At 36.2% G+C, this 12,680-nt stretch overlaps 1 protein-coding gene across 2 annotated transcripts; it reads right to left on the bottom strand.

Annotated features, from left to right (window-relative positions):
- Nucleotides 1-1,955: 1,955 nt before the first annotated feature.
- Nucleotides 1,956-6,217, bottom strand: LOC106756245 (leucine-rich repeat receptor-like protein kinase TDR). 2 transcript variants are annotated; one of them, XR_001375469.2, is made up of 3 exons: nt 3,062-6,217; nt 2,669-2,927; nt 2,461-2,577 (listed from the first exon to the last, which is right to left on the bottom strand). XR_001375469.2 is itself a non-coding variant. In XM_014638584.2 (2 exons), the coding sequence occupies exons 1-2, from the start codon at nt 5,706-5,708 to the stop codon at nt 2,156-2,158; spliced, it is 3,069 nt and encodes a 1,022-aa protein (XP_014494070.1). In that variant the 5' UTR covers nt 5,709-6,141; the 3' UTR covers nt 1,956-2,155. The 2 variants fall into 2 exon arrangements, 1 of the variants encoding a protein (XP_014494070.1); XM_014638584.2 differs by lacking the exon at nt 2,669-2,927 and having other exon boundaries at nt 1,956-2,577; nt 3,062-6,141.
- Between the last annotated feature and the right edge of the window lie 6,463 nt (nt 6,218-12,680).

Here is a 12,680-nt window from a genome sequence, read left to right as displayed (position 1 = left end):
AGTCAAAACGTGTTGTTGATGTGAAGATATGACTGAGAAGGACAACAAAACAGGGTCAAAAAACAAAGATAGTGAAATTAAAAACAACGAAAATTAGTGAAGTACAACTAAATGATGCACTTTAAAAGTGATGAATTTTAAAAGTGCAAATATAATAAATTGTGCTCTGAAAAACAATTCATTATATATATTTCCAAGAAAAATGTTAAAGAGTGTCCTAATGTACTCGTCAAGATATAATTAAAATAATATAAATTTATATAACGAATTTTTTAAAAATAAAATATTTTTTTATTAATGATAAAAATGTTAACATATTTTTTTATTATGTCTTTGCAATTAATTGATAATTTTAAAATTTCAAATGTTATTTTTTTAATATAATATTTTTAAGGTTAGTTATATTTTTTATAAAATTTAATGTTTTTAAATTATTCTTAACTTGTTAATATATTTGTAAATTATTTGTAAATATGTTTACAAATATAATATTTAATAATTATTTTTAAGTTTAATACTTTCTTTGGTTTTTGTATTCAAAGTAATTATGGAAGTTTTGTAGACTTTTAAAGTAGTCTCATATGTGAAATCGGTATCTAAATAGCTAATTGGATAGAGTCTACTTAAGAAAAATAGAATGAGCTATCATAAAGCTCACATCATTGCCTCACCATGCATTGCTATTTTTCTCAAATCAAAAACCTTGGTTTTCTTTCTGCCATCGCGTGGTATTGCATCATATTCAGACCGCCATCATGGTGAGTTTGTCGTTTAACAATTACGTAAGCCACCACGAATCAACCAAGAAACCAATCTTCAAAAGAAACTCTTCACCACAACAAATCAAACCCAAATTCCGAACCTAAATCGTTATGCACTGTCGCACCTGTTTCTCCTTCCTTACACAACCACCACAGGAACCAACATCAACAACTCACCATCTTTATCTTTTCCATCACGAACAAGAGAACTTCGCAATAACCTATAAAATGAAAACCCAAAAATCACATAACCATTGAATCTGCAGGAAACCTGTAATTCTCAAATATACTTCAAACATCAACCCTAGTTTACACAACAATCACGAATCTTTTCGAACCAGAATCCTAACTCGATTAGATCGCATTCAACCCCCAAATTGAAACAGAGGTCTTTCATCGCAGTAGGTCACACAACCTTCATCATCTTCCTCGCACACCATCATTAACACAAATTGCAAAAATCCAATTCACAATAAACTCCCAATTTGCGAAAATGCCTCCTCCGTAGAAACATGCAAAGTCTCAAATCACATAACCATTGAACTTGTACAACCTCCACCGATGAGGTGAAATCATCTGCAAGGAACGAAACTCCCAAGTTCCTTTCTATTAAATCACAAAAACACAAAAAAGTCAGAATCAACCACAACCCATCATTGAACTTTCTAGATTGGGAAAGATGGTAGATGATGATGTGAACCCGTCACTATAAACTCTATTAAATGATAACTCATTCGATATTTTTTCTTACTTGAACTCTTAGTGCCTTAAATGCAAAAAAAAAATAAAATCAAATTAAACAAATTAAAAAAAAATTTGACTATTTTAAACACTAAAAAAAGTTGGACCACTTTTTTTTTTTTTAATTCAAAATTAGTATTTAAATACGATTTTAATGTTTTCAAAAATGAAAGTAGAGTTCCAATGCACATTTTTTATCTTTAAAAAAATATAAAAAACAAAGTCACTTATAACTTAATACTTTAAACTTAAATTGTGAATTAAACTATAATTCCAACCAAATCGAATTAAAAAGAAAACTATAAAATAGGTTGCAATGTTCAACTCTCCAGTGGTGTCAATTATTTTTTTTATTATTAAAAAATACATGATATTGTGTTTCATAACACAATTTCACTTATTTATTTATTGATTTAAAAGAAAATCAGGCAGAAACGTGGAAATATACAAGCGTAGGTGAGACTCGAATATATATAGATATAAGCATCAGCAAACAAGAGTCATGACAAGATAAAAAACTAGAACAAGTAACACTTGAAATTCCATTGCAAGTAAAATAGAAAATGACTTTCTCCTATACCAATCCCCCACAATAAGAAAAAAAAAAAATATCCAAAAAAAGAAAAAAAAAACATTTGAATGATATGAACACATTAGCATTCTGCAATTGGCTTGTGTGGAAAGGGAATGTCAGGAGCAGCAACGACATTGTCCCCTCCAAATCCACCTACAACACTATCCTGCAATTTCCTCTTTGGCTTTGCCTCTTGCAGCATCAACACAACATCCCTCATAGAAGGTCTATCTGCAGGATTTTTACTGGTGCAAAGCAATGCAATTCTGAGCATCTGAATCATCTCTTCTCTTACTGAACTGCAACCTGCTCCTGCATTTTTGTCCAATATGTCATCAATTCCATCTTTTGATTTTATCTTTGATCTCACCCAATCCACTATGCTGTTCCCATCTCCAAATGCTGCTTCCACAGAACGTTTTCCGCTCAGAATCTCCATCAACACCACCCCATAGCTGTAAATGTCACTCTTCTCATCCACTTGAAGGGTGTAAGCATATTCTGCAGAGGAACACATACCAAGAAAGAAGTACTGTTAATTAAATGCTTCATTCAGACAACTACAAAACAAACACCATTAAAATATATGTACCCAAGTCAACATCCTCATCATTCAAAGGAGTTATTATAATTCACAATATTCTCAGTGGACGTGGACCCCATCAAGATCAGCTCGCCAAAGTTAACAAATTTAAACAAAAAAGGAAAAGCCTTCTTCTCCCTCCATGCGTAACAGTGCGCCTACCCATGCACCGAAATTCCTCAGGAAAAGTCCCTCTCATGCTCATACCTTAACCTTAACTTGCTTGCTTTCTTCGTTCAAACTTGGTTTCACACACCCAATGGACCACCTTAGTAAATTTGATAATAAAAAAATAAACTTTTTGTTTCTTTTGATTAATTAAGCTAAGCTGAATGTTTTGCAACAGTAAAAACAAAAATTAAGAAAACGTAGGAACTGGTGTTGGTGTTAGTGGGTTGTTACCTGGAGCAATGTAGCCGTAGGATCCGGCAATGACGGACATGGATTCGTCGGTCTGAATCAACTTGGCAACGCCGAAATCGGCGACTCTTGCCTCCATCTCGGCGTCCAGTAGAATGTTACTGGGTTTGAGATCGCGGTGGACGATGACGGGGTCGCAGTCGTGGTGGAGGTAGGAGATTCCCTGAGCAACGCCCAAGGCGATCTTGTACCTTGTGAACCAATCAGCGACGAGATTATCACCTTTGTTTTTGGCATGCAATAAATCATCCAAGTTGCCGTTGGGCATGTACTCGTAGAGCAGCATGGTGCACTCCCTGTTGCTGCAGCACCCTAACAACCTCACGATATTCCTGTGCCTCACGTTTCCCAACACCTCCACCTCGGCCAGAACCCCTCTCCTCCGTCGGATATTCTCCTTTTGTTTTCCCCAAAGCTTCTTAACCGCTATGATATCTCCACCTGTCATTTCGGCGCGGTACACTGTTCCCGTCGATCCCATTCCTAATATCTTATCGGACATCGACAAGCACTCCAGCACGTCGTCCGCCGTGAAATTCAGCCGCTGGAACGCCGTTAACTTCCACGGCCCGACCTCCTCTCCGAACCGCCGGTTGTAGTTCGCGTGGAAGCACCGCGTCCCGGCAACCAGCACGAAGAGCCCGATGCCGAACGCGGCGGCCACGATCCACACGATTGCACCGGCTGTGCGCTTCGGCTGCTGGCGGCGGACGTCGACCTGGTCGTCGGCGGCAGCGGCGAGGGCGTCAGCAGCGCAGGGTTTGGCCAACACGCCGCCGCAGAGGCCCTGGTTCCCGGAGTAGGAGGACGGATGGAGGTTCGGGAAGATGCCGGACGATGGAATTGGACCGGTGAGGGAGTTGAAACTGACGTTGAAATTCTCGAGAGTGGAGCAGTTGTTGAAGTTCGACGGAATGGTTCCGGTGAGGGAATTGTGAGAGAGATCAACGTCGGTGATGGAAGGGAGAGTGGAGATTTCCCAGGGAATGATTCCGGTGAGTGAGTTTCGACTCAGATTGAGTAAAATCAGCTTCTGACAGTGTCCAATGTCCCATGGAATCGTACCGTTGATAAAATTTCCCTGCAATTCGAGCTTATACAGTTGCTGACAGCCAATGAAATCTGGAATTTGACCGGTGATGTTCGACGAAGCCGCGGAGAAGATCGCGAGATTAGTTGCATTCCAAATAGACGCAGGTAAGGAGGTTCCGAAAGAGTTTCCGGAGATGTTGAAGTACTGCAAGTTACCTAAGTGTTCCGGAATTCGACCCTGGAAGTTGTTGCTGCTGATATCTAGGAATGTAAGGTTAGGGAGGAGCGTGAGGCCTTCGGGGATTGAACCGTTGAGGAAATTGTTTTGGATGCGAACCCTAGCGAGTGAGGTGCAGCTCCCAAGAGATGGTGGAAGGGTATGACTGAACTTGTTGAGAAAGAGTATGAGTCTCACGAGCCTGTTACCTTTGCAGACATTTTCAGGGATTGGACCTTCGAGTGAGTTTGTCGAAACGTCTAGTTTCAGTAGTAACCCGTTGGAACCAAGTTGCTGCGGGAGGGTTCCGGTGAGTGAGTTGTTGAAGAGGAACAGAGTCTCAAGCTTTGGTAGGTCTCCAATTCCCTGTGGTATTTCTCCGGTTAGGTTGTTTTCCATCAGGTTGAGCGTGGTTAGTTCCGTTAGCATGGTGACTTGGGTGGGGATTGGCCCTGTGAGTTCGTTATCTGAGAGGTCAAGGCTTTTTAGAAACTTCAATCTTCCTATGGTTGGTGGGATTTCTCCTGTTAACCTGTTCTTGAACAGCAAAAGTGTCTCTAGGTTGGTGAGGTCTCCCAGCTCTGGAATCACGTTCCCTGAGATGTTGGCGTATGAGATGTCCAAGTATTTGAGATTAGAGAGCAATGACAGTTCCGAAGGTAGTGTTCCTGAGAAATTGTTGTATCCAATTTCCAAGTGTTCCAGTTCAGTCAAGTGGCCTAATTGGGGTGGAAGTGAACCTCCCAATGCGTTGCCGGCTAAGTCTAGAAACTTGAGTCTTGGGAAAGTGCCATAGCTTAGTGGAATCCTGTCACTGAAGTAGCTTCCGCCGAGGTTCAGGTGTTCCAGAAAACGAAGGCTGGTTAACTCTTGGGGGAGGGGCCCGGTGAAGCTGTTGCTGTAGGCGTTGAAGTGCCTGAGGAACTTGAGCTTTGATGTGCCGGGTGGGAAGGTTGAGTTGAAATAGTTGTGGCTGATGTCAAGAGTTCTGAGTTCTGCTAGTTCAAAAATGGCGTATTGGAAACTCCCGCTGAAGTCATTTCCACTGAGGTTAAGGTGGTTTAAGGTGGACAGGTGGCGGATTTGGGGTGAGATTGAGCCGGAGAGATTGAGGTGGGAGAGGTCGAGGGTAGTGATCTGTGATGTTTTGGAGTGGCATGTGATGCCTCTCCATGAACACCATATTGGGTGTTGGGGACTGGAGTTGGAGAAGGTGGAGGAGGGATCCCAGTCGTGGAGGTTATTAAGAGGGTCTTGGAGGGATGATTTAATTGAGAGGAGGGAGATGAGTTGGAGAGGCAGGGTTGTGGCAGAGAGAACTGGGAGTGGGTGTGTTTGGCAGAGGAAGAAGAATGTGAGAAAGAGAAGAAAAGGTTTCATGGTTTTGGGGTGGTGGGAGTTGTGGATGAGAAGCGGGTGGTGTTCAAAGGGGTAAATTTAAGGGAAGGAAGATTTTGATGAGGATGGCAATCGCTTTTTCGGAGTGCAGGGTGCAGAGGGAGATTCATCATGATAATTTGCTTCAGTGGGTTTTGTTGGTGGTACTGGAAGACATGGATGAGAGAGAGAGAGAGAGAGATTAACCACTACTTCTTCCACTTCGTCTTCTATTATACCACACCACCATTTATTCACCTACATCCACCTCTCTACGGTTCGGTCCCTTTGTTTGAACCTCCTACACCATCATCTCATCTCACTTTCTCTGTCTAGTTTTCTTTCCTACCTCAGTATTCTACCTTTGTCTGCTATCTCCACTCATACTTTTTTATTTTCTCGGAATTCTTTTCTCCTTTTCTTTTGCTCCCACTTTTCATCATTCCCTTGTTTCCTTTATCTTTGGCTAACAAATTGATAAATACGTGTAACAGTGACATTGTCTCTCGCAGGATCCAAGAAAGCCATCTCAATTTCCCACCATATTCCTCCAAACCATTATTTTAAAATAAAAAACCCATTTTTCTTTTTCTTTATTTTCCTCTTCTTTATGCACATATATGTAGAGGCTTTAATTTCTGCTTTATTTTCCCCCTTCATTCTTTTCCTTTAGGGTGATATATTGGGGGCTTTAGTTCCATGTTGTATTCCTTGGCTCCAGCATGGAGATTCAGGTGAGAACCTTGTCCAAAGCAGTTAAGTATGGACCACAAATATTCTAAATAGGCTAGTTCCAGCATGTCTGCATAATCCCAATCACGGAATGCAGTGTCGATACACGCATATCTATATAAATAAATCCTTCACCCATTCTTAATAGTGACCATATTTTGGGACCAGATTTTTATGATCATTAGACCCTTGTTTGGACGTATTGGACGCAACAAGAACCAACTTACCAAACTTTCTCAGTTTTAAACATGAAAATCTTGAACCAGCCAAATAATGATAAACAACAAAAATGATCTTATTGCCCGATCTCCTTTCTGTCCTTGTATCTGGTTCTAGCAAACTTGTGCAAATATGTTAGCAGTGCATTTTCCATCGGAAAACACATCAAACAAATTCGGAATGTGATTACACATCTTCCCCCCAAATTCAGCTTTCTTACATAATATGCAATGTTACAATAATTTGTCACCCCCGAATGCAGTTCAGGTACGTACTTGACCCTGTTCTATTACATACAATCTATCAATTTCACACTTTTTTTTTTTAATATAGTTATTCCCAAAATTTATGCCCAATTACGGAAAGATATTAAGAAATGCTTTTTTTTCTGTGGTACCTCCTTACTAAAGTTAGCAGTTACACACCTGGCACTAATTTATATGCATTTATTTAACTCACCTATGTTCATCAGAATCATGTGTGGTTGTTTTGTAGAAAGAGTTCTTACAGAGTAAGAAACGAAAAATAAAACGAGAGCATATTCTCTGAGCTGAATTGGCGCGGGTGTTTGAAATTCAAGATAATGGTTTTGCCAATTTCAAAGCATTAATGAAAAGAATGGGATACAATGATGGGTTCATTGATGATGCTTAACTAATACTACTACTACTGGTACTATATTAAATACCGAATATGCTTAAATTTTGTCGCTTTTGCACAGTTTGACTTCACTAAAGCAATACTATGATGAGCAATTACTACTTTCTGTCATTAACATCATTAAAGTATTTGTTAAGATAAGAATAAAGCTTCAAACACAATCATCCTCATCCCAATTTCTTAGAGCTGAGCATACATATACTGCCATCCAACATCTTTTTCTTCCTCTAAAATGCATGTCTCATTATCTTTATTATTCTTCTCACTGTTACCATTGCTGTAGTACATAAATCAATTATGCAGGCCACCTAATTAAGAACCATTTTGGCATCTACTTATATCACACACCACAAATACTCTTCCAATTATTATTATTATTTTAAATTGCTTAACACAAAAAACGATCCAATTTGTGCTTTCAGGGCTCATTGGACAGAGAATTTCGGAATCAGTGTTGAGATGTATGTTGATTGCAACTGGATTGGCTAAGTAGCAGAAGGGAGCAGAAAATGCTGATTACTATAAGAATAAGCGTAAGAACGGCAAAAGGGGTAATTGTGCCGTACTGGTTGAGGGATTTGCATGCATAGTTTCGCGAACAGAACACGAGTGATGTCAGAAAAAGAACCATTCTTAACTAATGATTCATAATTTGTCGACTATATGATATATGATACACCAACATGTTTAAGGGACACCTGTACACGTTTTCAACCTGACCTAATAAAAAATTCATCTCTCTGCTTCAATCAGATTTTTATATTTAACATCCTATTCGTAAAAGCTGAAATTATTCTACTAAACATTACATCTATGTTTAGTAGATGTAATTAAAATAAAGACAAATTCTAATTTTAACACAAAATATATTTAATTTTTAATTTTTCTTTTACATTAAAAAATATTCTTTAATACACATAAATTTTTTATACTTATTTGACTATCATTTTTTGTATTTTATTTTTTTATTTCTTAAAAAAATATAAAACTTTATATTTTTACAATCATTTTATCTTTATATTTTGTCTGAAAAAATAAATGTAAAAGTGTGTGATGTTTTACTCTTTCCATAAATGATTCTTAAAAGTTGAAACCACTCAAGAGTGCATTCTCCCCCAAACATATAAGAAAATAAGTTCCAAAAGAGTTTATTCTTAAATATTATATAAGGATATTTATAAAATTATAAGGAGGAAAAATATATAGGAACACACATAACTCTTTTACTTAATATTTTCACTTTTTTTTTCTTTTTTCTATTACATTATAGGACTTTTCATCATAATTATATTTCTATTTATTTGGTCTGTGTATTGGTGGCAGTGGGTGTTTAACAGTATGTGAGAAGTATCCACGAAGGTCACAGTTGAGATTCCTCTTTTATAGAGCTTTAATAGCTCTGTTCATTCTGTAGGCAATCTGCAAACATTGAAGTCATAAAATGATAGGAAACAATTTGGATTAAAAGCTAAATGCTTATTCCATCTCAGATTCAATTTGTAGGATGAGAGAGAGAGAAATGAAGATGGAAGAGCTTTCGTCATCCACTGCTCTTAGCCGCAGCAGAAACCACGTGTCCGTGCATGTCTTTTCATAACTAAATATGCATACGAAAGCGATAATGGAGATTGAAATGAAAATAACAACAGGGACGTATTATAAGCAAAAAAACAAAAGGCCTCTTTGACGTCATGCATGCATGGAGTACACCTACGTACGTACTCGTATATTATGTATCTACATCTATTAAAGGAGTGTCTCAAATATTCATGTACATTTCTTATTTATTAAAGGAGGAATACCAGAATAAAACACTATAAAAAACTGAATCCGCAAAGATTTATCAGTAATTGTTGTTTTTTGAGAGACTGAAATCCATCATAATTTGTATTTTCTTTTTCTGTAATTACAAATTTCATTAAGATAAATTTTAATGTCAAGTTACCAAATGTATTTTATATTTAACTAATCCGATAAAAGTGTATCTATTTTTATATTATAAAATTGTTTTATTTTTAGTTGATATAAGATATGAAATAATGAACAATAAATATAAGTACAAAAATCCATTCATAGATTGTATTAAGATTTTAAATTAAAAGTTTTATTGTGTTATAGTATTGCCATACGGTCCTATCATGGGATCAACCAGATGGAGCCACTCGTCGAATAAATTATAAAGTTTGTTATGACAATTCAGATAAATAGTGTATTAACTGTATATAGTCATAAAAAATAGTTGACACAATTCAAATAAAGTGTATTAACTGAATAATCATAAAAGATAGAAGACGAACAGACGACATCCAACCATAATTCTCTCTAAACATCACTTCTAATCAAGATTAATGGTAAATGTTAATGACTATGATTGGATCAAGATTAGATTTTCATTAATTCCAAATTTATCTCAAAACTTATAAATAGAAATTACATATAAGAAGATAAGTGATTTTGAGAATTTAAAATTTTATTGTAATTCTGATTGAATTAATCATTTACTTGAGTGTTGAAGTGATTAAAAATGTTCAAAAATACTTGAGTGAATTTAAAATAGAGTATGAATGAGTGTTTTGTGAAGATCGTTAATCGGATTTGTTGATGATTAATTGATGTTAGTTTGGTATGTTATGGAAAATGTGATAGAAAGAGAAAGGGAAGTAGAGATGAGGTATTGGGAGATTTTGAAAGTTGAAAAAAGAGGTAATGCAAAACAAAAGTAAGGTTCAGATAGGCACATGTCTGTGATGTGTGGAGTGGGGCTAACAACATTGGCAGAGGCCATGCCACAGTTGACAGAAGGAATTGGGACCCATTTGGAGCATTGGTTTGGTAGAGAGTGCTCTCCTGGGCCCCACAACCCCTTTCATCTGTCTCCCTTATACCCTTCACACTTTCTCCCTAGGATGTTACAGGATCATACCTTCTTCTCTTTTTTTCTTCAATTTTATATATATATATATATATTACAACCACCATAAATATTTTTACTCACTTACTTTTATGTATTTAGTATCATGATTTCTTTCACAATGCTTATTCCCTGTTTGAAAATCTATGTTCTTGTTCAGAATGTCTCATTTTGTGACAGAAATGTAGATTTCCTTTTATATAAACAAGAATGAAACATAAAAAAAACACTTTGGAGAGGAATTGGTTTAACTATTCAAATATAGGTGGTACTTCATACTTAGTAGTTTGGTTTTGCCCCCATTATAGGAACTGTCTGAATCTGCATCATCAAACACATGATTCAGAACATGTCTGAAATGGACCAGACTTAAATGCATCCACCTAACAAAAATGACAAAGCACAGTATATATAGCCCCTATACATGAATCAATGAAATATAAGTCCAATTTATATAAACTATTGCCACCAATGAAATATGAACCAAATCCATATAAACCTTTGGCATCATCTCTAATCTAAAATCTTAAATGGATGAATTTACCAGTTTTTCTTTTTTTATGATGCTCATACTTGTGTTCTAACAATCTCATGCAAGCTTCAAAGCTTTTGCATTTCATGCATGATTTGTAATCATTACTTGAGCAATTGAAATATGCATTTTGTATAGGCATGGTTTGGAATATGGCATGATGATACTGGAGGCACACTCAATGGCAATAGCCAAAGCCAAAGGGTGTATGATCATGCTATAGTGGCATGGTGAGGCAGAAGCAGAAGCAGAAGCAGAAGCAGATGATGGTGTATGAGTAGGTTGTAGGAGTGAGCATGAATGAATGAATGAATGAATGAATGATTCATCCATGAATGAGGCTTGCTCTCATGTCTAATGGTCATGATGGCCCTACCATTTTGATTGTCTCATGTGACATGCCATGATGATGGTTAGGATAGGCTATGCTTCCCCACCCCACGCGTGATTCCCTCTCAATTTCTTCAACTCTTTCACCCTCTCTCAGCTTTTCTCTTCACTTCACTCACTACCAATTTAAAGTTTGTCTCTACTCTTTCAATCCATATATATTATAGTCTTCATTACAAAACATGTGAAGGAAAATACAGTGACCTATGATGCATTTGGTTGCTGTGAGTTGGAAGTGCAACACTGTTTACTGCACTGACATCACCACAAACAAAGTTTATTCTGATGCTGCCTTTCTTTCTGCTCTAGAAACTTCATGACGTGACTTCCCTAGTTTTCTTCTGCTCTCTATCATTTATCAACTGTCTCATGTTTCTAGTAACATTCTTTCATATTATGTATTTAATTCATAGTTCACAATAACTTCAAAATCAATGAGAATGTCCAAAATTATTCATTGCAGCAATAACAATGCAGACAAATTCTTTACTATTTACCAAAGTTTATTAAGAAGTATTCAATTCTATAAACTTCATGAATGTTACTTATCATTTTGTTTGGAGTCTCTAATTATTTTTAAGCCTAATTCAAATTTACGGTTTATAAAATGAAGTTTACACTTATTTATATACTATATATTATAAATTAACTTTATATCTAGTTAACGTATGAATTCCAACATATATTCCAAATAAATTGTTTTACAAAATTTGTTACAAAAGAAAATGTAACTTAAAAACCTTTCCAACCATTAACTCTGAACCCTGCAAACTTTATTTCTGAAATAATTGACAAACCCTTTCAATCAACTTCTTCAGAGACTTAATTCTACTTTGTATGAGAGTGTGTGATGTTTAAGAGTTAGTATTTTACTTAACAAAGTCGGTTTCTGAAAACTATGGCTTCATTATCAGCACCACAATTGTCTGCATATAGATAAAAGGTATGAATTGAAATTTGAAAGAGGTATAATAAATGTTGATTAATTTAATGATTCTTGTCACAGTCAACTAAGGGTCCATCTTTTTCCTCAGAGCAAGATAGTTTTCAAAGTAGAAAAAAATGAAACTAATTTTTCAAAATACAGAGAAGATGAAGATAAAGTTTAATTTTTGATGAAGTGTCTTTTATCCACAAAATCAAATCCTTATCAACAACATACTTAAAAGAAAAATGGTAGGACATTTTCTTCCAAAAACCTTTTTTTTTTTTTAATTATTGGTTGAAATTGATTAGAATAAGAAAGTTTGATGGATTTTGCCATGACATTCAACTTCTCTTGACTTTAAAACACAACCCTTTTGAGAATAGATGAAGTATGAAATATGTACATATCTTGTTATTGATTGTAGGCTATTATTCTATGGGGAGAATTAGAGAAAGCAGATTAATGGTATGAAAGAAGGGCGAAAGCTGTAAAAGGAGAAGACAGCATGCAGAGAGAGAGAGAAAAGAAAAACTGTTATTGGAATGAATAGAGAGAAGAGAGAGGTCCACAAAGGAATGATGAAAAAGTTTGAAAGGCATAGTG

Source organism: Vigna radiata, chromosome 2, assembly GCF_000741045.1.
Source record: "Vigna radiata var. radiata cultivar VC1973A chromosome 2, Vradiata_ver6, whole genome shotgun sequence".
Lineage (NCBI taxonomy): Eukaryota > Viridiplantae > Streptophyta > Magnoliopsida > Fabales > Fabaceae > Vigna > Vigna radiata.
This window is presented reverse-complemented; position numbering and strand designations above follow the sequence as displayed.